General features: G+C 41.0%; 1 protein-coding gene across 1 annotated transcript in view; it reads right to left on the minus strand.

The window, feature by feature from the left end:
- FBXW4 (F-box and WD repeat domain containing 4) overlaps nt 1-24,514 on the minus strand; it is a 73,368-nt gene that overhangs the window by 8,194 nt on the left and 40,660 nt on the right. The window contains exon 6 of the mRNA XM_083738034.1: nt 8,699-8,764. Within this exon, the coding sequence (XP_083594160.1) occupies nt 8,699-8,764 (66 nt within the window). The remainder of the gene's footprint in view (nt 1-8,698; nt 8,765-24,514) is intronic.

Genomic DNA, 24,514 nt, shown 5'->3' on the forward strand with positions numbered 1-24,514 from the left:
TATTTTTAACCACACTGCTAGCACTAGGAAATCAGCAGCACAACCAAGATTAAAAAGGCAGAACAAAATGAGACGACCTGGAAATTCTCCACTGGGTAGCTGTTGTTTTTTACCCAAACCCGGTCTTCCATTATTCAAGTTGGGTTGAGAACAGAGGCCATAAGAAGTATTGTAGCACTTTTCAGGTCCAGCAAATTTAGGAATGAATTTTCAGAGGCAAGAACCTATTTCAACAGCGGCAGTGCACTAGAACTGACATGAATTTAAATTTACAAATTAGATGTATCAGAAGCTAATTTTGATGCTGATAAGTTAACACATTAATCTCTCTCTTTTTCCAAAAGTTTTAGACAAAACAGAAGTGGCTAACCTTTTCAGGTCTAACAGCTGCATCACCAAGCAGACCTTTATTTCATTGCATGGACATGTATTAAAATAAAGTGGGGAACCTTTTTCAGCCCCAGACCCAGATCCACAGTTGACATGCTTTCCATGGGTCATTTTGCATTTCTGGCAGGTGGGTGGGGCCACTCACCTGTGATCTCACAGTGCTAATATCTGAGAAAAGCCTCTGCTGCTGTCTTTTTACCATCAAGGAGCAAGCAGGCCTTTGAGTGTTTTAGACAACATATCTCCACACCTGATGTCATATGACTAATAAGGCTTGCAGGCCTGGGGATCCCCACCTACTGGTTAAAGCAAACTTGTGCATGATCTTAACCCGGTATATCATCCATGTGTGATCATCTACACTGGCAGAAAAAAACATGCCCAAGGCAGGCTTAATGACGTCGCCAAAAATTTGATGGAAAATTTCATGCACAGTTACGTTTGGGCATTGTTCGCAGATGTTGTTTGGATCTCAACAGCCAAATGCTTTGTTTTCAATCAACTGCAAACAGCATGCCAACAAAAATCAGAAACTGCAATGTTCCAGAGCCAATATAGAATTGTCGTACCACTAAGAAATGACGGGGTGCTTAATTTTAACCAGAACTAAATTCGCAAAGGTAATTCCAAGATGGTGTTGCCCAAAATTATTAATTAAAATGAAGCTAGGATTCTCAAAATACTAACAAAAAACCTGTGAGTCACAGAAAAACTACACAAATGCTTATTCCTGCCACCGCCTGCCCCCCAGCCTTAGTTCCCCATTCTGACACATTCCAATTAGTTTTTTTTAAAGTCACACTGTTGCTTATGCCTATGATTCGCTAATAATATAGGGACGGAAAGCATAGATGGTGAGAAGCATAGAAGAATCAGAAGGTGGTCTACTGCTTTTATGAACTCACAGCTAAAAGTTTATTAATAAAGAATCAACAAGTGTTTCTGGACCATTTACAAATGAACCAGAGTGAAAAGAACTTGGAGGTGTAGCCATAACAGGATTCTTGGGACAAGGCTGCTTTTTAAAAAGTTAACGCTGGACAGCACATTGCTTATAATGCTCCCTGTGCCAGCTGGAGGCACGCATGCCTTTCGCTACAGCAGGGGTGGCAATGATAGCGGTGGTAGCGAGGCTGGAAAAAAAGCTTTGCCCTCTTTTCTTCTGGTGACTCTGAATTAGCCCACACACACTTTAAAGGTTCCAATAAAGAGATACAATTTCTTTACCTTTCCTGGCTCTGAGACCCTGGAAGTTTTTTGTTGTCCGGGTTGTCGTAAGGTTAAGTTCAGAGGATAAACTGACATGCTAGCTATGGGAAAAAGCCAGTTTTCTCAAATAAAGCCACAACGGTGCAAAGGAGACCCCTCTGGGGCTTTTATTTGGGAAAACAAACAGAAATGGCACCAAGCCCTTCTGCTTTACGGGCCAATTTAACTATCAAACCAACTCTCTCCCTCCCAGAGGCAAAGAAGGGAGAGAGACACGGCAATATGACAATGGCAAGAAACATTCAGGGCAGAAAGGACAAAGAAAGCTGTCTGTCTCCTTGTCTTTCTTGTTCAGGGTTCTTTTTCTTAGTACACGTGTGTTCTTGTAAAAACGATTAGATTGCAATTTGTATAACATGGTGACCCCCAAATTCAGACGTTTAACCCCCTTTCTCTGCAAAGAATGTGAAGAATGTCTCAAAGATGGGGGGAATTCGCTCAAATTGGGGGGGGGGGCAGTAAGGAAAACCGGCGGGGAGTTGTGTGGGAATAAGCCACTGTATAGCTTCTTTTTGAACAGACAGCACTTTGGAGGTCTCCTTCGGCCGTCAGACAAAAAAAAAAGGAAAAGGAAAAAGAAAAATGGAGATTCCAAATCAAAACAAAGCCATCTGTTTAAATGAGCCAGCCCAAAGGGTTGGGGGGGGGGGAGTGCTGTGTGTGTGTGTCCATCCCACATATAGGTGCTCTTATTTTTTTATAGCTTCTGTTGATTCTCTTGCCACCTAGAGGAAAATAAAGATTGTCTTTTGACTCATGAGCATGAAACTGATCAGAGACGGAAATCTTCTGGAGGATTTTGTTACAGATATTGCAAGATGCTGTTTGAGCACACGAAGGGTCAGAACAGAAGTCAGGAGTCCAAGGTAGATTGAAGGGTAGATGCTGTTGCTTTAACTGTATAAGAACTTCAACTGCAGCAAAAGAGGGCTAAGAACTAAGAAAGTTCAAGTCTACCTAGAACTCCTTGTAACCATGGTCCTATGCACATTGATTTTTAAACAAGCTTCACAGAAAATCCACCCAACTTACTTCTAAATAAAGGTGGTTGGGACTGAGCTATAACTTGCACTAAAAGGCAAGAATCGTGAGAGTTATAAAGTAGAATCTTTGACCAAGATTTTCAATTTATATGGATAAAACCTTTGATAAAGTCCCAGCAAATGAGGATCTGAGTAGGGCTTTCAGTAACCAAATTATTAGATTCAGGTAAGTAGCCGTGTCGAAAGAAAGAAAGAAAGAAAGAAAGAAAGAAAGAAAGAAAGAAATTATATATATATATTAATTATCCAGTAGCACCTTAGAGACAAACTAAGTTTGTTCTAGGTATAAGCTTTTGTGTGCATGCATTATACCCAGAACAAACTTAGTTGGTCTCTAAGGTGCTACTGGACAATTTTTAATTTTTAAAATTTATTTCAAATTATTAGAGTTTGACTCTATCCATAAGGCGTATTTACACAACCCCCTCCCCAAATGCAAAACACATACACTAAAGCTCTACAAAGTATATTAACCTCTACAAAGTGTACCCAAAACTAAGGTCGGAGAAGCCCCTTGAGATATACCTGGAGAAAATCTTACTTGTTCAACTCCTCTTGACTTGGGTATCAATCAGATAAACCCATATGCTACCCCTCTTAACAGTAAAATATATTAAGCTTCAGAGGGTTAAAGTGCATTCTGGTTACATGTCAGCACAGAGACAAAAAGGCTTGTTTTTAAATTGTGATATTTGAAAGAGACTGTGCTTCCAAAAGTGAACATCTAAATTCTGATCAAGATTCTTTAGCTTGGAAACTACAGTGGCATGGATCAGCATAGCAAAGTCTGATATTTCTATAAGAGGGAGGAGGGAAAACTTCCTTATGACCAGAATATCGTAGGAGACCCTCCTGGCAACACCTCCAACCTGTTTCTCAAGAAGCAGTGGTAGGTCAAGGAGTATTCCCAATAAAGGTCTCTGTGATTTGTCTTAATTGGGGAATCACAGGCAGGCTAATCTCCTCCACATCCTTGCCATTCCATATCAGCATGAATATATATTGATCTTACTGAACAACTACAGATAACTTGGTATGTTTTGAATCAACAGTAGGAATGGGGAACATGGGACTATCCAGATGTTGTTGTACTACAGCTTTCATCATCCCTAAACTACTGACCATGCTGACCAATGCTGATGGCATTTAGAGTCCAACAATATCAGGAAGGTCTTATGTTTTCAATCCCTGCTCAATAAAATCGTGGAAAAGGTCTTCATTTTATGGATGTAATGTGTTGTATAAAAACTGGCCTTAAACTTTTGCAGGATCCTATTCAAGCCCCAAAAGAGAAATTCATCTTAGAATGCACTTTTTTGCAGATATCTTTACTTGATTTCAATGAAAGGAAAGCAATACAACTTACACTTTCCATTTTGATTAGCGGCCATGTTTCTATGGTATTTGCAAATAAAAAGCTGAATAAGCTTGAATTCATATATGAAAAGTCACTCTAAATCTCACCTGGAAGGTTTCTTAAACAAAGATATTTGAATAATATGTAGCATTGGGATATGTTTGGAGTGATTTTGCTCAGAAAATATTGAAAGAAGGCATAATTAAATCATACTATCAAATTAAACAGGATATTCCTCCAAAATCTTAAGTGAGGCAGATACTAAACCATTTGTTGGTGCAACAAAGATCCCTAAAAGACTACACAAAGTTTGAAAAGTCAGTGTTATGGGTGAAAAAAATGTAAGAAAAAGCCAGATACACACTCCCTTCAACAGTAGCCTGGATAATAAGAATGAGGGTTGTAGCTTAAATACGATTAAACAAACAAATGTAATGGGTCAGAAGAGGCAGGCAACAGGATAACTTTGTTATGAAATTGAGTTTATTCATCTTTCACTGGAATAAGTGTAATGTGCAATTAATTTGTATACAGCATTAGGTGAAATATAAATTGAACAGCACCAATCCAACAAATTCGCACATGTCAGAATGTGTGATGCTTAGCGTGGCATTTACACAGGGCTCTCCTCTTTCACTTTACAGTAATATCTTTGACTAGCATTTCAAATCTCAAGTCACTTATTTTAAAATCCCTATTATGAATGAAGCAGTAGGTATTATTGTGAATGTTAATCAAATTAATCTGGAATGAAGGAGACTGAAAGTACAGGAGAGAATTGTTGAAACGATGTAATTTACAGCAGAGTTGTGAAGTATATTCATTATGTTAAGCATCTCAGGAATTTAATGAAATGTTATGCATATTATTTTACTGACAAGAAGAAGTGGGGAAAGAAACAACAAACACTGATCACTCTTTCTCTCACACACACTTTTAAACTGTACTCAAAAGGACATCAAAAGGGCCCTACCTAAGCACTTGAAGGGGTAAGAAAAAAGGCACCAGAGAGGAAAGGAACAGAAAACCCAACTGGATGAGAAGTGAAGGTCTGTGGCTTTCGCTTCACATGTGCTCCCTACCCCTCCTCCCTTTCTTCTTCTTCCTTGGCAAAGATAAATGAAGAAGAAGAAGAAGAAGAAAAAAGCCACAATCTTTGTCCATCCGCCCACCGCTATTACCTAAGGGGGAAGGGACTTTTCCAAATAACCCAAAACCACATGTGCTCAGACACAATAGCTCAAAAGGCAGGCTAGGTAGCGGACCAACCCACTTTGTACTGCTAACAAGGGGAACCTAATTACAGGAAGAGGTTAAAGAGGGGCAGATAAAAGGGATACAAAATTTCAACATCTGTTGCTATAAAGGGATAAGAAGTGGGGAAAGGCAAAGGTGTCAGTTTGGTGTCAGAGATGGCATAAAGCCAATTTCAAAGAGTTAAAAAGATCGAGAACTGAAGAGGAAAAATTAGAGGGTTCCTTTAAAAAAGCTGTCACAAGTACTTTAAAAAAAAAGATTATTTAGAAGAGGGAAGAATGTTTGGAAATAGTACAGCTAATTATGACCAGTGTTCACAGGGTCTCTGCAGAGCTGTGGGATCAAGGTGCATGTTAGAGCACAAGAAAAGTCTCATTGGATCAGGTGAATGGTCCATCCAGCCCAGGACTCAACAGTAGCCAGTTCAGTTATTCACTCGAAGAAAAGCAGGTGTATGCAAGGTGTATGCACATGTATATACACACACGTTCACACACTCATTATCCATGCCCTTCTTTTCACCTCCACCTTCTGCTTAAAGACATCTTGCAGAGGGTGCATTGTCATCAATACTGCCATTCATGACTTTGTCAGATTATTATTTGTTTGTGTGCATTATTATATCCAGTGACAGCGGGATTCAGGAACCAACTGTGAATAGCATCAAAAGTGTTATTTACTGTTTTAAATAACACTAGAAGGAGAAAGTACCCGAAGTTTGTCCAACAGTTTTAAAGCACAAGCAAGCTTTGTTTCCCTGTTCCCTATTGGCCACCAATCATCAAGCAGGCATCTCCTTGAGCCTTTTGAAAAATACCAATCTTCTTTATTTACTTTCCTCCAGAATGCATTTTGTGTACCTGACACATATTTCCCTCCTCGGGGACAGTAACCAGGACTTTTATAGTACTGAGGCCACAATATGAAAGTTTAGAACAGTTCTGTTGCAATACTGGATATTTATAGCAAGCTGCTGATTTTACCTAGGCCAAACAAACAGCTATCTAAACATATTCCCCAGTTTTTTCTGGGCAATATCCCTATTTTGCTTTCCTGTAGAGCAGATAACAGAAAGTGGACCCAGAACAAGTGACAATGGCAAACATCTTACACCGATGTCAGTGGCAGAGGTGGGGGCAGAAATATGGATCTGAACACATAGTCCAGCGTACTACCACTGCAACACAGTCCCAAAAGTGGTGAGCTGCATGGGCAAATAGAAACATTCAGAAGCAGCATCTGTTTCCCATCCCCCTGAGGGTGGGAGCCCTCCAAGCTCCACTAAGATTCTGTGCTATGTTTGGTGTCCAAGCAGCATGGCATAGCTTTTCACACATCCAAAGTGTTAGAAACACAGGGTCAGGGGAAAAAGCAAAGGTCATCCCATCACCAACCAAGTAAAGTCACAAACAGAAACCACACCTTTGGTGTAATTCTGTGGCATGTTCCAACTTCTTGAGCCAATGCACCAGAAAGAGAGGCACCCAAACATCTTTCTGGGAAAACAACACCCAAATGGACCACCATAGTTCAGCTAAAAGATGAGCAGCAAAAGGGCTTTGGAAAGAAACAACTACTAAGGTAGCAGAATCCATTTGGCCACAGTCAAGCCAACATTAGATTAGAGGGGAAAGAGAGGGGTCAGCCTGGAATGTGCCAGCTTCCTTGGTCTCAGTTTTGGGATCTTTAGTAAAGCTCTGCAGCTGGATCACAATGATCAGCAATCCAACAGTGTCCTGTGGCCCCGTGAGGGCAAAGGAGAGAGACTTGAATACTAAATAGAGAATCTGCTACTGTACAGACATATGTTTATCTACCTAGAACTGCCAAAGCAGAAAAAGGAGGTACAAGGGACTTGTCAGCCAGAGTGGGGAAAAGATATAGGGAGGGGTATGTGACAAAGAGATGTGCAGCTGAATGGGCAAGAAGGTTACAAAATATTGATAGAAACAGCTGAGGAAGGAAAGAGAAAACATGACACTTGAAAGATTAAACTTGTGAAGAAGCACAAGGCTGTTTGGAGAGGGAGGAAGGAAAGAAGCGAGGTGGGGAGGGAGGTCCGGTATTGAGCTGGCAAATGAGCCAGGAGCAGGAGGGCTATAAATAATAAAGAAAATATTCAAACACTTAAGCTATACAAAATGAGTTGGGAGGGGGAATCTATCAATTGTTTGCTTACTACATATAGCATTCTAGAGTGCAAGTAAGCCAGGCATGTCCAAAGTCTGTTTCGGGGGCCTAACCTGGCCCACTGTGGCAGTTTATTTCCTGGGGTAAAATCCTTAAAAAAGCTCAACAACTTTGGTCGGCCGCATGTTCACTTCATCAAATCTGGCCCTCTTTGAAAAAAGTTTGGACACCCCTGAAGTAAGTAACAGAAGTATTTATGGACTTGCAGGTATTCAGCAGTGACTCTTTTGGACAGTGTGAGGGCTAGCTACATTGGTGGGTCCAGAAGAGAACACAAACTCACAAAAAATACCTCTTGGCTAAAAAAAAGCAATGCAGTAACAGAACAAAAATTAAAATACTAGTACGGAGAAACACTGCTGGTCCTTCTCCTCCATAACTGCCCAAATTTCACCAACAACCACTTCTCGTGAGAAGTTGCCCCACCAACTACAGACTTCCGATTAACCTGTATATGTGAGAGACCCAAATTATGTAGACTTTTGCTCCTCCCTCCATGTGAGGCCTGAGATGGGCAGCCCAGTGGCACAGTGCATTCCACTAAAAACAAGTGAAAAGGGAGGAATCCGTGACACTCAGCAGCCACTGTAGGTAGTTTCCCATTGGTTGGATGGTTCCAGGCTTTAGCTCTGCCTGTCAGTCAGGCTTTTGCCTTATTGAAAGATCAAACTCCATCCTGCCTGTTCATTACCTTAATCCTATTTTCTACATAGCTTTATTATCTCTAGAGGCTTCCTTGGGAAAGGCAGAAAAGGTGACACAGCCACTCCTCTCTTGCTCCTCAGTGCTGCTTCCATTTGAGGTAAGCCAGGAGAAGTTCATGGGCAAGGAGGATGGGAACAGAAAAAGCCAAAGCAGCCCTCATTCTTCTGTAGTCTAAGCACAGGAACCACATTACACATAATTCACCAAGCACAGAGACTGTTAATCAGCAAAAGAATTTGCATAGACAAAGTATGAAAATATATTCATTGGTGTGTGTGTGCAAAGAAGTATACAAATATCTCTAATGCAGGATTTTGGTCCAGAGATCAATGACTAAGCTGAACCAGATGACTTCAAGTCTTGGCTACTTCTGAGTTAATGGTACACATTAATTTTCAACTACGGTCAGGTCTTAGAAAGTTTCCACAAGTATTCATCCCACAGGCAGATTTTTCTATTCACTGCCACAACTATAAGAGAGTCTTACCTCCCCAAGTCCCAGATTCTCAAAGGTGAGGTATGTCCACAGCAAGCTGTTCCAGTCACAAATGAACTGTCAATCAAGAAAGAAAAAACAAAACATTATTAGCCATCCTCTTTGTACCATTACTAAATATTTGTGTGACCACAAGTGGATGAAATACACAGAGGCCAGATGCCAAAACATTTGAGAGATGTAATGCATGAACTTCCATGCCCTGAAACCACAGCAGTAAAAAGCAAAGTGCACAAGCTGGAATAGAGTCTGCAGTGGGGCTGCGGTTCAAGTCAAGGCATTGGACTAGGAAACATGGAAAGGTGTTCTTTTAACACGAGCTCTAGTGCAACTCTAAACATTATTCAAGTTTATAGTCTCAAGATAGTAATATAACCAGAAAAACTAAATGCCTACCATCATGACAATGCCAGCATAAACAGATGATTCCCAGCTCCCTAAGCCATTTTCTTTAAATGAAGGAAGGGAAGAGCATTTTTCTGCAAAAACTATTTCAAGACATGCCATCCTACACCTACATACATAATGAACTGGCTCACATGACGTGCTAAGCCAAACCTTCACTTTGCAAGACTGCACAAACATGTGGACTCCCAGAGAGTTGCACTTAGTCACTAGGTTCCTCCTGTCCTTTTTGCTGCCTCACTGCGTATCATCAAAACAAGTACTTGTGGTTCAATTCTCTCCTCACTAACTACAAGCTGAAACCAAGAGCAAACATTGGCTACAACTGATGGTTAGTGAGGAGAGAGCATAACCACAAGCTCCAGTTCAGACAGCATGCTAAACCAAAGCAACTCAGCAACAATCAGGACCAGGGAGGAACAAAGGGGCTGCAACTGCCTCTTAAGAGCCCACAACCCTGCACAGTCTTGCTAAGCCAATGTTTGGCTGAGCACATCGTGCGAACCAATGTAATACCTTTCTCCAATTTGCAGCACTGTTAGTGCTGATCCATGTTGCCTATGTAGGAAGATTACTGCAGCACACAGTCAGAATTATTACATGAAAAGCTCTTAGAGCTCCTTAGGCAGGTTGAACGAAGTACAAAGCTAAAGGTATCAGGGCAACTGCTGCTTCATTCCCCATTTTTGTGGTGTAGTAAGTGTCCAACTGCCCTTTTCAGTTGGACATCTGGATCAGAAGATTGTCTCTTGGAGTGGCTTCATAAACATATCCACAGTAATCACAAACAAACACAAAAGCAGCAACTCCCTAGTCTCACCCCAAGTCCCATAGCTCCTTGCTGAAATCCTGCAACTTTTCAGACTGAACGTGTCCTGGTTCTTTTGTTGCTGTTCTGCTTCCCACTCCACCCTGCTTTTCTTCTGATGTACTATAGTGTAAGAACGCCCTTTAGAAGGCAATTAATGTGGCAACATCAAGGACATTCTTCAGAACAATAAATAATGAGCATAGTCTAACACTATGACATACTGCAGAATACACTTGGCAAAAACAACAACAACGAAACACCAGTTGAGAGGGCCCTGAGATTGCTGCACCACGCTTTGAAGAAAAGAGAATCACTGTTCTTCCTTTCTATGGCATCTAGCTTACAGGTGTTAGATCTTCTTGAAAGCCAACAATGTTGCTGTTGACGCTTCAGGATTTGTGGGCAAAGAATTCAAGGAATCGCTGGTTGGCTTCCTTCCTTCCTTCCTTCCTTCCTTCCTTCCTTCCTTCCTTCCTTCCTTCCTTCTGTGTGCCAACCAGAGTTTTTTCTTAGCTAATTCCCTGGACTGTGGCACAGAACAGCCTAGAACCCTATAAATTAGTTTCTCTGACACTATCTGTCTAGGTTTTATGCTGCTGAGAAACCCTTCTTTCCACACATATATATCATAAACATAATAAAGTTTATGGACTTGATGTCATCCTTCGCTGGCTTAGATGGCATATACTGCCTCATTGGATGTCCTCCTTGGAATGGCACCACTTGTTCGTCAATTCTAATGTTTTCACATGGCACAAAGCATTGTGGGAGAGTGTTGGTAAACATCCCACAGGTTTTGCATGGGGGAAGCCTGTCTCTCACACTGGTTGCTCCGCATTGAAGATGATCATCAAATCCCAGGCTTTAATTGACTTTTGAAGAAAGCCAGTGACATATTGGTCTGGAGGTGTTGAGGGCAACCCTTAACAGCACATCTTGCATAGAACTTTTTGTGAATAGAGGAAAGTGGCCATCTCAAGGTCCTTGACTGAGAGCTGTCATTAAGTCTGCCACTTGTCAAAGTAAGAGTCCTAGGTGCTTGCAAACATATGCAGATCCATCTGGGGGCTCGGTGACCCCAAAAGCAATCAGTAAACTTTGTACAAAATGATAATTTGATTAAAAAATTATACTATTTTGCTGGGTCAGAAGAAATGTTTCAGCTGCAGAAAAATACTTTTTTAAAAATCAGGTTTGTACAAGGTTTTTGTAAACATGTGGAGTACTATTGATCCCCAATGTCATTTGTGGTAATAGTAAGGAAAGTGAATGATTCACCCAATATGAAAATAGTCAAAATAATGGGTGGTATTCAACTATATTTTACTCAGAATAGACACACTGAAATTCATGAACATGTCTATGTTATGTCCATTGATTTCAAGAGGTCTACCCTGAGTAAAATTTGATGACTATCATTCAATTTTCCCCACTCTATATGCGCTTTTCTCACACAAAATGGACAGGTTCTGAGGTAAGTACCTGTTGACATGACAAGTAACTAATGAATCAAGAGCATCTGACAAGGCTGCTTTCACCCCATTGCCTTACAAGCATAGTTCTTCATTTTCTCTGTCATTCCAACAAAGATAAATTTGTAACCACCAACCATAAGAGTAAAGCCATAGATTTTTAACTAAACTGAGGAGAACCCTAAAATATCACATGGCAATTAATTGCTCACCAGGAATAAGGAGTTGTGGAATACAAAAAAAGGGTTATTGTGCTTGGCCCCACTGTTGATGGAGGGATAAAAGCCAGAAGAAAGTGATTGATTTCTGTCTATCAACCAGCTAGCAGGTTCTCTTGAGGTCCAACTGAAGGTCCAAGTTGCTGACCTGATGCCCATGATAAGAATCTGCTCCACTCCTAACAGGCTATCAAAGGTGAGATGTCTGAACACTGACAAGCTCTTAATATGGAAAAGTGAAATATAAATATTTTGGAATAAAAAAAATTAAGGATAGAGCATCATATCAACTGACACACATTTCAAAGTTGGCAAGCAATCTTTAGCAGCCCTGAACTACAAAGTGAGGTGCTGGGTTTTTGTCTCTTTCCCCCCTTTACCATAAGCCATTAGTAAATAGTAACGCCAATTACTGTGGTCAGAAACATAATAGCAGCTTGGAAATCACTGAAGTGGGCAATTGGGTTTTAAAGGTTTTTGCTCCCTCTCCCCCTTGCTCTGTCTATACAGGCATACAGATCTTTCAGAAGAAGTATGTAGCATCCCTCCAGAGACTGCACAGGTCTAAATTAGCATCAAGGTATGCCAATAAGAAAGGAGAAGTGGGTGGAGATCACCAGCACTAATCCCTGCCACTCTGCTGGTACAGCCTCCAAGCCAGTCTGTGGTAGGGATTAGAAATTTCTCGGCAGTTGACTTCCACATTGCTCCTTAGCTTTGCACCACTTCCCTCTAGCTAAACAGATCCTGACCCACTAATGTATCCTGCCAACCTAGTGCAGAAAACGGTATGTAGGAAATCTCATAATTGGAATGTTTCTATTGTTGAGGTTAAAGAGACTGGTGCCATTTCATGCACATTCAATTCTAAAATTATGGCTTTGTTACTATTTTTTGAGAGCATAAAGGGGCTATCCACATTTTCAACTTTCTAGCTACTTTAAATGAATTCAAATCTCCATGGCCTGATGAGCTGCATCCAAGGGTACTAAAGGAGCTTTTGGGTGCAATTTCAGAGCCTTTGTCTATGATCTTTGAGAATTCTTGAAGTACAGGTGAGGTCCCTACAGACTGGAGATGGGCAAATGTTGTCCCCATCTTCAAAAGGGGGGGGGGGGGAGGAAGACCCAGGTAACTACTGACTGGTAAGCTTGACATCAATACCAGGGAAGGTCCTAGAGCAGACAATTAAACAGTTTGTGTGTGAACACTTGGGAAAAGATACTGTGATTACTAAGACCCAGCATGGGTTTTTCAAAAACAAGTCATGCCAGACGAATATAATTTCTTTTTCTTTTCCTTTTGTAGAATTACAAGCTTAGTGGATCAGGGGAATGCTATGGATGCAGTGTATCTCAATTTCAGTCAGGCTTTTGAAAAATTCCCCCTGGTATTTTTGTGGAGAAGCTGGTAAAATATGGACTGGACTAGGTAACTGTTAGGTGGATTTGTAGCTCGCTGGCTGACCAAACCCAAAGAATGCTCACTAACATTTCCTTGGCATCCTGGAAAAAAGTAGCAAAAGAACACAGGGTTCTGTCCTGGGCCCGTTGTTGTCCAACGTCTTTATAAGAGACTTGGATGAAGGAATTGAGTGAATACTCAACACACCTGCAGATAACACCTGCAGATAACACCAAAACTAACAAAATGAATTTTAATAGAGACAAATGTCAGGTTTAACACTTAGGCAGGCTGCACAAACATAAGATGGGGAACACCTGGCTTGCCAGTGGTAAACGTGAGCATATTACATCTGTCCTGGCCTGACTGCACTGGCTGCCAATTAGTTTCTGGGCTGAATTCAAGTTCTGGTTTTGACCTATAAAGCCTTAAACGATTCAAGACTACAATACCTCAAGGGCCGCCTCTCCCCATATGAACCAATACAACTATTACAGCTCTAGAACCTAGATATACAGTGCACTATAGGATAAGCCAGGCCGACAGAAGCAGGCAAATTGTTCATTGTTTGCCACAGAAATAAAAATAAAGATTAAAGTTGCCACTTGAATATATTCTCAGCCTTGATGTACTGTAGATGAAACCCAGGCAACCAAAAGCATCCAAAATATAGCATATGCCCTGCAGGTATTGCACTTTATTTCCAGGTACCAAGACCACTTCCAGGTTGTCAGTTGTTTTAGAACTAAGGCTTAATGTGCTACCCTGTCTCTTGCACCTGCATCCAAATTAACCATGTTTCAGTTCTTTTCCATTTTATCCCATAATTCTACCCATTCTACTCTATTAACCCAACACTTTCCACCAAGTCCTGCACAGCTCTTTGCATATGGGACTCCAGAATCTGGCTGCATCACACAAGCTTCTATCTCTGTTCTTCTCTCCCGCCTATCCCCACACCCTTTAAACTGGATGTTATCATCGCATTTTGGAAATTATTCTATATGAAGGATCATCGAACCAAGAAACAAAGAACCTATTACTTAGCAAGAGCCCAGCAGCTGGGAAATGGGGGGTACGGCAAAGGGGGCTGAGGGCGGTCTCGTTGGGACAAAGAGTCTGGGCGTCAGGGAGGAATGAACCCAAGTGTCATAAAGAAACAAGGGGAGGAACTGAGCGCACAGAGAGAGGAGACCAAAGAGAAGGACACTTTTCCTGAGCCTCTTTCAACCCCAGAGCTGTGCTAGCCACATAGACCCAAACTGGTGCAGCCTTTGAGTCCGCACCGACACGCTCTGGCAAGGGCGGCCACCAAAGCTGTCAAATCCTTCACCAACTTGCCCATCAATTGCATTCAGCTCTTCCCGACCCACATTGGCATTTTAATTACTGTTGGGTAAACTAATTTGTCCAAATGAAGGCAACTCGGCCTAATAGAATATGCAGGCTCCCTGACCTCTGACAGGCAATGACACAGGATACAAAAGGAGGCAGAGGAAAGCTTTTTTTTAATCAGAGCCTTATTACTCTCTATTACTCCAATTAGTCAAGCTCCAGTGCTCTGAATTGGGGGGGAAATTGCAATTAAATCAATTTTTGATGGTCTGGAAGTGGGTTACCGAACCGCCTGGCCTGTGAATAACTGATATTATAGCAGCAAAGGTCAAAGTCTTTGTCGGCACCTGTGGGCCCCCCGCCTTTCCTGCCTCTTCCTCCTCATTGCTCCTGCGCTCCTGCTAAAGCAAATCATTAGAACATGTCACGTCTTATCGTGGCTGCCACCAGCCCCGCTAACCTAATCAGTTGACATCATTATAGAAGGTAACTCCTGCAGTCTGAATTTAGTGCTAAGGTCACACAAACTTACTGCGTCCCCCCTGCTGGAGGGTGATGGGAGGAGGGGCCCCAAGAGTAGCAACATTGTAAAGGGCAGGAGGGAGGTGGACACTGCACAGCGGATGGTCCTAAGCTGAATCTACAAAACGTCATGGAGTATATCCAACTGTGCACACATATCCAGAGATGATTGGATGGTGAGAGAATGTTCTTCTCTCCCAGGAAATATCACCCAACAAATTAAACTATCAGCAGTTTAGTTTTAATTGACCAGTTCCAGGTCTCTATATATCACGCATGAGCATGGATGGAAATCAAACAATTAAAATTCAGCAAGTGGGTCTCACAGAATTCAACAGAACACCCACCCCCATAGCACACCGCCATATTTAACTGGTTATAACAAACACTGTCTTGAGACCCTGCCAAAATTTAGACCAGTTATAATACATGCAGCAGAAGGAGGTAGCAGTAGAATGGACTGCACCAGTTCAGGCTGTGGGGAGAAGATACTATTTCTGAATTCTCAGCCTTGTAAAAACACACATACAAATGCTGCAACTTAAAAATACATACACACTGCGGAGACAGATTCTAGCTGAGCCTGGACCCTGCTGGACTACTTGCAAGGAATTTATTTGTTTTTAACAGGGAGAATACAGAAATGTAATCCAAAGACTGTTTCTAAGACAGTCTCCAGCCTGAAGTGGTACAGCCCATTCTACTGCCACCTCATTCTCCCACAAGTGCAGAATCCTCGTTGGGATTCAAACTGGGAATGAAACTAGACGTTAGATGGGAATCATTGTATTCCCCACCCCATGTTTCTCCCATAATGCAAATGGAGTGCCTACAGAGGAAAATCAGCAGGCAAAAGAAAAGGCGTACATAATTCTCCCTTAGCATCTAATTCTCACCATTCGCTTTGCCTTAACTTTTTTATTTGATATTCTTGGCACAGGCTATTTCTGAAATATTTATTTAAAATTATTCATAGCCCACTCTATTTCCAAAAAGGTATTCCAGAGCAATTTCAATAATAGAGACAATAATGATATTTTAAGGTTTTTAAAAATCTTATTTCATCCGCCAAGTTTTCCTGGAGACTGATTCTTAATTTTTATTATTATTGTTTTACACTGTTCAGTTTTATTTGTGATATACTGCTGTGTTTGTTTTTTTTAAACTTATTTTCATCTAGCTTTTATTGAATGTTTTGCTCAATTTTGTACTTAAACTGAATGTTGTATTTTAATTGTTCTATGTAAACTGCTTAAATATTTTAATTACATTAAGTGGCATTACAAAATAAAAACATAAAAAACACTAGAAAACCAAATAAAAATAAACATCAATGACAGCAGTAAAATTTCATCGGAACAGACTAAGTGGACAACAAAACACCAAAAGGTCTGGGTAAACAAGTAGGTTTTTAAAGGTAAAGGGACCCCTGACCATTAGGTCTAGTCGTGGCTGACTCTGGGGTTGCGGCGCTCATCTTGCTTTATTGGCCGAGGGAGCCAGCGTACAGCTTCTGGGTCATGTGGCCAGCATGACTAAGTCGCTTCTGGCTAACCTATTTATCTACTTGCACTTTGACATGCTTTCAAACTGCTAGGTTGGCAGGAGCAGGGACCAAGCAACAGGAGCTCACCCTGTCATGGGGATTCAAACTGCCGACCTTCTAATCGGCAAGTCCTAGGCTCTGTGGTTTAACCCACAGCGCCACCCGCGTCCCTAGTAGGTCTTTAAGTGGCACCAAAAATTCACAATAGTAAGTACCAGCCTTATTTGGAATGAGAGGGAATTCCATAAGCAGGGTGCTTGTAGTGGAAATGCCCTCTGCCATGTCACCACACGCTGAATCTCAGGTCATGATGTGCCACACCATACCAAGTATATAGGCATGTGGCACTTGCCGACATGCTTCCCCAACAGATCCAGTAGCGACATCCAACTCTGTACATATCTGAACCATTTCACAAAGCAATCACCTTCGAAATGTAAAAAGTCTCCATAGAGCATTTGTACGTGGGAGTGTTTTTTGAGCAGGAGCAGTGGGTTTAAAGCAAGCCTGCAGTGCATATGGAAAGCACACACTTTGCATAAAGAAGGTCCCAGGCTCAAAACCGGGTGTCTTCATAAGGCAGCAGGTGATGTGAAAGCCCTCTGCCTTAGACCGCAAAGAAACACTGCCTTTGGGAGCAATACTGGGCTAGTTGAACAAATAATTCCACCTGGTATAAGGCAGCTTCTTATAAATCAGGAACCAAGACTCACCAGAACAGCAGCTTCCTGTAGGACACAGTTGGAAGGATGAGGGGGTACTTTAGGCAAAAGTGATCAACTTTTTTCTCCAGGACATCTCATTGTGGTGAGTGCACCATGATAATACAGTTCATACTGGTCCCTGCCAACCATGGGAAATGGTAGTGACCAGCTTTATCTGAAGCACCACACACACTGGATTAGGGCTATTGGAAATGCTGAAATTAGACTCTCAGCTCCTGAATTAAACCCATATGGAAAAGTGCTTGGTTTAAATTTTGCAAACCAGAAAGTGTACAGAATCCAACTCTCTAAACTGCCTTCCCCCATTAAAAAAATCCTTTGGAATCCACGTTCATCCAACTTTAAATCCCTACATGTTGATTCTTTATCCATTTTTTTATTTCTGAATATAGAACCCTTTGATGCCCACTGAATTCTGCCTGCAAAAGCTTTGACGCATCATTTTATATTTGCTTGATCAGCAGATTGTAGATGAACTTACCACATGGCTTATTTTTCCAGCTCTCAAATCTGTCTCATTACATTGTTCTGCACATTCAAACCATTTCTGTGCAGCTTAGTGCATAAAAGCATAGTATATTTAAAATACAATATGTAAAACAAATAAATAAAATTAATGTATCAAAACGAACAGCACAGATGAAAGCAACTGACACTATCCCCCTAAAGAATGGTAAAATAAAATATTAGCTTGCTTTTATAATGCCAGTAAGGAGCTAGGTCTTTGGGCTTGAGAGGGAATACCATTCCAAAAAAGAGGTACTACCACCAAAAAGACACTGTTCCTACTAAACATCAACCTGGTTTCTGCCAAGGGAAGTACCTGGAGATATTGATGTGCAGGGAGGTGAATAAAGGAGAAGGTAACCTTCTTAGTTAGCCTGGACCCAGACCACTTAGGGTTTTAAGTATCAATGCCACTGATGCTTTGTTAGGGGGTGGGTCAGGAGGTTTGAGCAGTGGGGTTTTTTAAATAAAAAACTTAAGATTTTCATTTTACGTTGCTTCCAGAACTGCTAGACAAGCTGCAAAGCATAATGCTGGTGAGGCCCTAATGACCCACAATTGTAACTTGCTCAAATTCCCAAATTTACATATATAAATATAAGTGCATATGCATATTTTATGCAAAAGTTGTACAATGGGCTTGTGCCCTGAATCTTTTAAGATAATGCCTCTGCAAGCACCACTTAACATCAACATAAAATTCCCAAGCAACCAGTGCCAGTTAATAGCCACACTGCTCCATTCTGAACCAGCAGGATCTTTTGAGTTGTCTTCAATGTTGTTGTTGTTTAGTCGTTTAGTCGTGTCCGACTCTTCGTGACCCCATGGACCAGAGCATGCCAGGCACTTCTGTCCTCCACTGCCTCCCGCAGTTTGGTCAGACTCATGTTTGTAGCTTCGAGAACACTGTCCAACCATCTCGTCCTCTGTTGTCCCCTTCTCCTTGTGCCCTCAATCTTTTCCAACATCAGGGTCTTTTCCAGAGAGTCTTCTCTTCTCATGAGGTGGCCAAAGTATTGAAGCCTCAGCTTCATGATCTGTCCTTCATTCTGCATTTTAACAATGATCCAATTTGTAGCTTGAAAAGCATCCATTACAGGGATGAACTTTGTTGTGAGTCTAAAACACCACTATGAATTCCTTAGAATCATGATGGGGAACCTGTAGCCTTTATGATGTGGTTGGACTCCAACTGCCATCATTCCTAAACACTGGCCATGCTGGCTAGGGATGAAGGAAGCTGGAGCCAGCAATATCTGGAGACCCACAAATTCCCCAGCCCTGGCTAAGAGATAGGACCAGATACAAATGTAATACATTAATCTTATTACTACCCCAGCTCTGCATCCATGTTGTTCTAGCTCTACCTGGTCTTTCCTCCTTGCTGTCCTGCCTAAGTCTCAACAGCTACAGTACTGTCCTTTGCCTTCTCTGCAACCCTCTTCCCTAGCTTTGCTGGTGGCCCCAAGTACCAAACTACCGTTCCTACTTGTAGAGAAGCCAATCAAACTCTTTAAAATATACCTGCCAAGTATTTAATGCTAATTTATTACCAAAAAGTAGAAGCGAATAGGAAAGTCCATCATATTAGCAGAGTTATGGACAATTAGCATATTAACCACTGCTCAAAAAATCTTTACATACACAGATATATGCACTATGATGCTATTTTCATAGATCTCCGCCAGCCTGAGAGTGAATGGCTCTCTGGGTATGCATCATAAATTGTAAACAGAAGAGCTACAGAATAACTTTGCCTGGTCCCTTCAGGTCCTGCAATGGAGACATTTGATGTGCAGAGAGAACAAATCTTGAGCAAGGAGATGTGTATATTTCCAGGATTTACAGTATTCCCCCACCAGCACCAAAGGAGGAAATGGTAGGGACCACTAACGACAGAAGCACAGAAAGATACCAATAATTCATGTGTGCGCCGTTTCCCACCCTGGTTGGAAAATTGGCCCCTGGGAAGTGGGTGTTTGCATTTCACACCAAGGAGAGCATTGTGAGTTGTAGGGAAAGCCATAATTCCGGACCCGGGATTTGAACAGAGATGCCTCTCAGTGAAGGCTGGGTTGAAGGCTAGGGCCAGTTGCGTCACTGTTCCAAGTCTGGTTTACGGATGAAAAGCACCATCTTCAGTCTCTGGCAAACATACTGCTTTTATGTATGAAAATTTCCTCAACCCAAATCTTTTACAGCAGGGCTGGGGGATAAATCCCAGAAGTCCAATTGCCCAAGGACCTAAAAATTCAACCTGGTTTATAGGAATTCAGAACATTTCTTCAGCCCATTCCAGGCCTCCAGACTAAATGGATTAGAGCAAGCTATTTCACCAGGTTAAGAAAATCAAGTATTAAGCATACAGCAGGAATGGCAACTTGTGGCCATCCAGATGTTGTCTGACTCCAACTCCTATCAGCCCAAGTAGTTAGCATGGTCAACAAGCAAGGATGATGGAAGAACATTTGAAGGATCACAAATTCTCCATTTCTGCCTATTACCTGACTATTTCTATAAGTCCAATGGTGGGCAATTTGTGATGCCCTTCAGCACAGAGTGTTTTGTTTTTGCAGGCCATTATATTTTGTGAGAATTATAAATGTCAGAGTTTGATTTTTGAGAGGCAGTATAATTGAATAGAAATGATGGCAATCGACTTTAAAATCCAGAGGCAGGTCCAAGATCCCAAACTTAAATATAAAAATTTTAAAAATCCAGCAAGCTATAGATTTCCAGTATGCCACAACTGTTTGCTGGGTATGAACTGCAGCACAAAGACAGTCATCTGACGTCACTAAAATGTCTGCAGCAGCCCTCTGTATTGAAGGAATCTCTTCCCACCCCACCCACTAATCTGATACAAAATGTAGGAAGTCAGACTGTGCCCTGCTTTGTATAGCAGAAACAGGTGAGCACATTGGGGATACTTAAACATATCGTTCATATGCAGCAGTTCTCTGGCTATTATACTGTTTCTTGTTTGCCTGTGGCTGGTGGGTCCAACAGACACCAGGTTGTACCGTTATCATTTCCATCCAACATTTGCATGCTTGTTGCATCTGGGCATTCCGTGGAAAAGTGAAACAGGATGCATATTATCTTGAACATATATGACATTGTTACAACTGAATCTGTCATTACTGCCGATTGTTCTGAGGCAGTCCATTTAAGATCAGTACCTCCAGCACAACCGCAAAAACAGATAGTTCAGGATAGCTTTGGAAAGCCCAACGTATCCAGTTGCTAATATTATGTCAGCTGTGGGGGGGGAGGGGTTGATTGCAAGGGCTAGGTAGCATCAGTTCACCACAATGCCATGATTTGATTGATTAATGAACTCATAAGCTTCCCTTACTCCTGTGTCCGGTCAATTCTCACATACCTTGATAAACCACAGTTTACTGAACAGAGAAAACTATAATTTGTCTGCACACTGGGATTGCATGCAAGATTTGAACTGGGTTCACAATAATGTTTTCCCTAATTTGGGTGTAATGGCAAACTATGGTTTGCTACTAAATCAGGAGGAAAGCAGAGAATACAAGGAGACAAGAGAAGGTGTAGCATAAGGCTCATTCATATAGCCTCAAACCATGCTTTGGTGTTATATTTGAACCAAGCCAGTGTATTTTCATATGGTTGCTTTACTGTTCACAGTCCAACTAGGTTTAAATTCTGATAGGGGCTGGGTTGCTGAGGCAGTTCATATAAATACTGTAATTTTAGATCACCACATTCTAGAGTCACATCGGTTACAGAGCCTTTACTTAAGTCATAAGCTATTCAGAAACTGTAGGTGGTTTACTGTGCAAATGAATTTGACCTACCGCTAACTAAAGAAAAATATTTAAACCAAAATTATAATGAATGAGTGAGTGAGTGGTGAGGAAACTATCATGAGACTTAGCTTTTACTCGGTGTATTGAAGATTCAAGGATTCAATTTTGAGACCAAGTATGAATGCTATGCAGTGAAATGACACAAATGGGGCAGAAAACCAGGACAAATTGGCCATACACAGTCTGCTGCATATAGACATCCCTTAAATACTGCCTTGGCTTTCACTGAGAAAATGCCTGCTCAGTTTATTACTTCAAAAAAATAATAGATAAAGGAATTATAGGCTGTGGCAGAGAACCCTTATTTCAATTGCTAGAACAGTAAATCACATTAAACTACACAGTACTCTTACATTTAAACTCGAGAATACAAGAACGGGCCATGGCCTCTTTTTCAACACATACCCACACAACTGATTCTAGGTCTAAGATTAAAGTATTGATGCTGAAGACATTGACTAAATTCAGAAGTACTACAAAACCAAGGCTTCTTCTAACCTTAATTAAGAACCCACATCATAGTTTAAGCTTCCAGACTTACAAGAGGCAAACAGAGGTTTTGGTTTTTTTTTAAATATTTATTAAGATTTTTATAAGAAAAAAGCATAAACAACAAACAACATTGCTTATATCATACACAAAATTTCAAAACTTGTTTGGACTTCCTCACGTCTCCTGCTCCCACTTACATTGTTAAAAAGTTTTTTCAAGCAAATTATCATCTTGTTTACAATCTTATATCCACTCGTTTAAATATAATCTAATAGTTCTCCCAAAGGGTTTATCTTTTCCTTAATTTCACTTATCATCTAATTTCAATATAGTTTAGTGGTGGCCAATTATTTATGATCAAACATCCTTCTTAACATTCAATCAAATTACAATATTTTTGTAAATAAGTTTTAAATTTCTTCCAGTCTTCTTCCATCCTTTCTTCTCCCAGGTCTCGGATTTTGCCAGTCATCTCTGCCAGTTGCATGTAGTCTATCAGCTGCATCTGCCATTCTTCCAGTGTGGGTAGATCTTGAGTCTTCCAATTCTTGGCAATGAGTATCCTTGCTGCTGTTGTTGCATACATAAAAAATGTTCGGTCCTTCTTTAACACCCTCTGGCCGACAATACCTCTGGTTTCTTAGTGAAGGTATACTTAAATACCTTTTTCAGCTCATTATATATCATTTCCCAGAAGGCCTTCACTTTAGGGCAAGTCCACCAGAGGTGAAAGAATGTTCCTTCATTTTCTTTACATTTCCAACATTTATTATCAGACGAATGGTGTATTTTGGCAAGTTTAACTGGGGTCATGTACCATCTGTATATCATTTTCATTACATTTTCCTTCAAAGCATTACATGCAGTGAAGTTCAGCCCAGTGGTCCACAACCTTTCCCAGTCCTCAAACATAATGTTGTGCCCAATATCCTGTGCCCACTTTATCATAGCAGATTTAACCATTTCGTCTTGTGTGTTCCATTTTAACAGCAAGTTATACATTCTTGATAGTACCTTAGTCTTTGGTTCTAACAATTCTGTCTCCAACTTCGATTTCTCCACCTGGAACCCTAGTTTTTTGTCATTTTTAAAAACTTCTTTAATCTGGGCGTAATGTAACCAGTCTCGCACTTTACCCTCCATTTTCTCCAAACTCTGCAATTTCCAATTGTCACCATCTTTTTCTAATATTTCCCAATATTTTGGCCATTTGGCCTCCATATTGGGTCTTTTTCGGGCCTTGGCTTCCAGAGGGGACAGCCACCTCGGAGTTTTGTTTTCCAATAAGTCTTTGTATTTTGTCCAGACATTAAATACTGCTTTCCTGACAATATGGTTCTTAAAGGCCTTATTGATCTTAGCTTTGTCATACCATAAGTATGCATGCCAGCCAAAAGCATTGTTAAAACCTTCCAAATCCAACACATCAGTGTCTTCAAGAAGTAGCCAGTCTTTCAGCCAGCAGAAAGCTGCGGCTTCATAGTACAGTTTTAAGTCTGGCAGGGCAAAGCCCCCTCTTTCTTTCGCATCAGTTAATATCTTAAACTTAATTCTGGGCTTTTTGCCCTGCCAGACAAATTTAGAGATATCTCTCTGCCACTTCCGGAAACACTCCGTCTTGTCCACAATTTGCAATGTTTGAAACAAAAACAACATCTTTGGCAATACATTCATCTTAATAGCAGCAATTCGGCCTAACAAAGAAAGCTTCAATTTTGACCAACTGTCCAAGTCTCTCTTGATTTCAGACCAACATTTTTCATAATTATCCTTAAATAGACTCAGATTTTTTGCTGTTATGTTTACCCCTAGGTACTTTACTTTTTTAACCACAGTTAGTTCTGTTTCTCTCTGAAACCGTTCTGACTCTGTATCTGTCAAACAGAGGTTTTGATTAGCCTTTTTGTTTCCCATCTGCTGAGCATTCAGCTTCATAAATTTACTCCTATTTCTATGATGTGACAGTCTCTTGAGGCAAAGTAATGGCCCTAACTGTGGTCTGCCAATGGTCTGTGAATTCATACACAACAGCAAGCCATAGTCGGCTCAAATAGTGCTCTACAAATCAGTTTGAAACTGTAATCTACATCCTGGTGAGTCACATATTTTGAGATCTGACTTGGGTTAGACACTAAATCCACTAAATGGAGATCAGAAGCCTCCATTTCCATTTTAAACTAACTACTGCTTGTCCTTTCGTTCAAACTGGGAGCTGCAGTTAATTCTAGCTATGCTTATTATAAACAAACCAGGATCAGAAATGACAGCTTAAGCTTGGTTTGTTTGGTGAAAACTGATCACAGTTTGTTCTGAACCAGATGACAAGCTGTGATTAGTTCAAAACAGAAGTATATGCTTCTGATCACCTCCTCGTGGCCACACTGCAGCAGAGGAGGTGCATCACCCTAAGGCTCAGCCATGTAACTCTAATCTATGGTTTAAGGGCAGGGATGGGAGACCTGTGGCCCTTCAGATTTTGTTAGACACTAACTCCCATCAGCCCCAGCCATCTTAGCCAATGGTCATAC

This window comes from Podarcis gaigeae (genome assembly GCF_964106915.1).
Source record: "Podarcis gaigeae genome assembly, chromosome: 5".
Classification (NCBI taxonomy): Eukaryota; Metazoa; Chordata; class Lepidosauria; order Squamata; family Lacertidae; genus Podarcis; species Podarcis gaigeae.